This window comes from Austrofundulus limnaeus, unplaced genomic scaffold (genome assembly GCF_001266775.1).
Source record: "Austrofundulus limnaeus strain Quisiro unplaced genomic scaffold, Austrofundulus_limnaeus-1.0 Scaffold794, whole genome shotgun sequence".
NCBI classification, from domain to species: Eukaryota; Metazoa; Chordata; class Actinopteri; order Cyprinodontiformes; family Rivulidae; genus Austrofundulus; species Austrofundulus limnaeus.
This window is the reverse complement of record NW_013953196.1, coordinates 31,060-32,709: the sequence shown is the minus strand read 5'-3', so window position 1 is coordinate 32,709 and position 1,650 is coordinate 31,060. Positions and strand designations below refer to the sequence as shown.

At 38.4% G+C, this 1,650-nt stretch overlaps 1 protein-coding gene across 1 annotated transcript in view; it reads left to right on the top strand.

The window, feature by feature from the left end:
• vps13d (vacuolar protein sorting 13 homolog D) overlaps positions 1 to 1,650 on the top strand; it is a gene marked incomplete at both ends in the record, with an annotated part of 75,956 nt that overhangs the window by 43,830 nt on the left and 30,476 nt on the right. The window contains 3 exon segments of the mRNA XM_014028664.1: positions 103 to 193; positions 276 to 402; positions 490 to 670. Coding sequence (XP_013884118.1) covers positions 103 to 193; positions 276 to 402; positions 490 to 670 — 399 coding nt within the window.

Genomic DNA, 1,650 nt, shown 5'->3' with positions numbered 1-1,650 from the left:
AAGTGTAACATTTGTAAATGTTTATTTTTGACACTATGATTTTTCAAGAAGCAGGTTAAACAGAATGTTGTTTTGTTTTTTAATCTTTTTCTTTTCTTTTAGGTTCATTCTTTGTCGCTTGTGCTCAACAAGAAATTCAGTGAACTTGCCAGAGCTAGTGTGTCCAAATTGTCTACTCAGCTGCAAATGCTTGGTCTGTATGAGGAACACAARATTGTTGTTATCTAAAAAAGCTGACAAATAATAATGTTGCTCCATGTTGGCTTATGCTTCAGATGGTGACCTGACAATACAAGGAAACTTAGGAAATTTGTCTCTGAGTGACCTGACACCACATGGGGACCTGTACAGAGAGCGCTTTACCACCCAAGGACGGGAGGCTCTTGTCTTCAACATTTTCAAGTATAGTTTATACAGTTCTCAGGACACAATTATTTGACACCATGAATRAGAACCTAAGAGATTTTTGTTGCATTTTGTCTCATGCAGGTACGGACTGCCTGATCCTAACCTGAAGAGGGATTATGACATTAAAGTGTGTTTGCAGATGGCCTCTGTCCTGTATGTGCACACTCAGCGCTTCCAGGCTGAGGTGGTTGCCTTCATGCAGCACTTTACCCAGCTTCAAGATGTCCTCGGCAGGCAGAGGGCTGCAATAGAGGGTCAGACTGTGAGTGTTGCTTTGTTTGGGCTTTTTTCAGTCTAACAAAAAGGTAGAGTTTAATAATCTTGTTAATCTTGTGAAGTGACAACTGTCTTGTGAACCTAAATAAGCCTCATGACTGTTAAAATGATCGTGGAAAGAAGTCCCCACCACTTTAAATTCTTCAGTTGCTTGTGTGGATGGCAAATCAAAAAGAATAATAAAAAAACAACAACTTGACTTCTATTAGATGTTTTGCTTCTCATCTGGGTAGCTTTTTCAAATCAGAGTTTTGAATTTAAAAAGCTCCCTTTCAATTTCACAATAGAAGTCCATTTGTTTAGTTTATTTTTTATGTAACAACAACTCAAAAACAAATGTTAACTACAACAAAAAACAGTTTTTACCGAGGTCCAAACCTGTTTGCGCATGTCAACTTTGGCTCAGGTTRTCCCCAATACACAGGTGACCTTGTGCCCCCCGAGTTGTAGCACGATGAGGTGAAATCCTAAGGTCTGTTTGAGGACCTATGGTCTTGGCAGCTTTTTGTGACAGTGTTTGTCTCTGCATACACACTGACTGGTCATAACAGTTTTACAGCCTATAGGTGGACCAGTGTACCTTTTTGCTAATGAGTATTAAGCTAAGTTCTCTATTTGACCAGGATATAATTTTGCACCTATTCAAGGCTTGTTTGAAAATATGGATCAAAATTATAGCTGCCATTCATTTCCATTCAAAGAAGTAAACACTGTCTTGGCATCAAATATGCAAAAGACTGAATTTATTCAAGTCACACTAAGACAGCCTGAACATGCCTCCCTTTGTTATTAGTGATTGAAAAGAAGTGCACTAACTTGTTAGCATTAAATTTAATACAGGACTTATTTCACGAAAAAAATGAATCTATTAAAATGTCAGAGGTTGAATATCAGAACTGTGTGTGTGTGTGTGTGTGTGTGTGTGTGTGTGTGTGTGTGTGTGTGTGTGTGTGTGTGTGTGTGTGT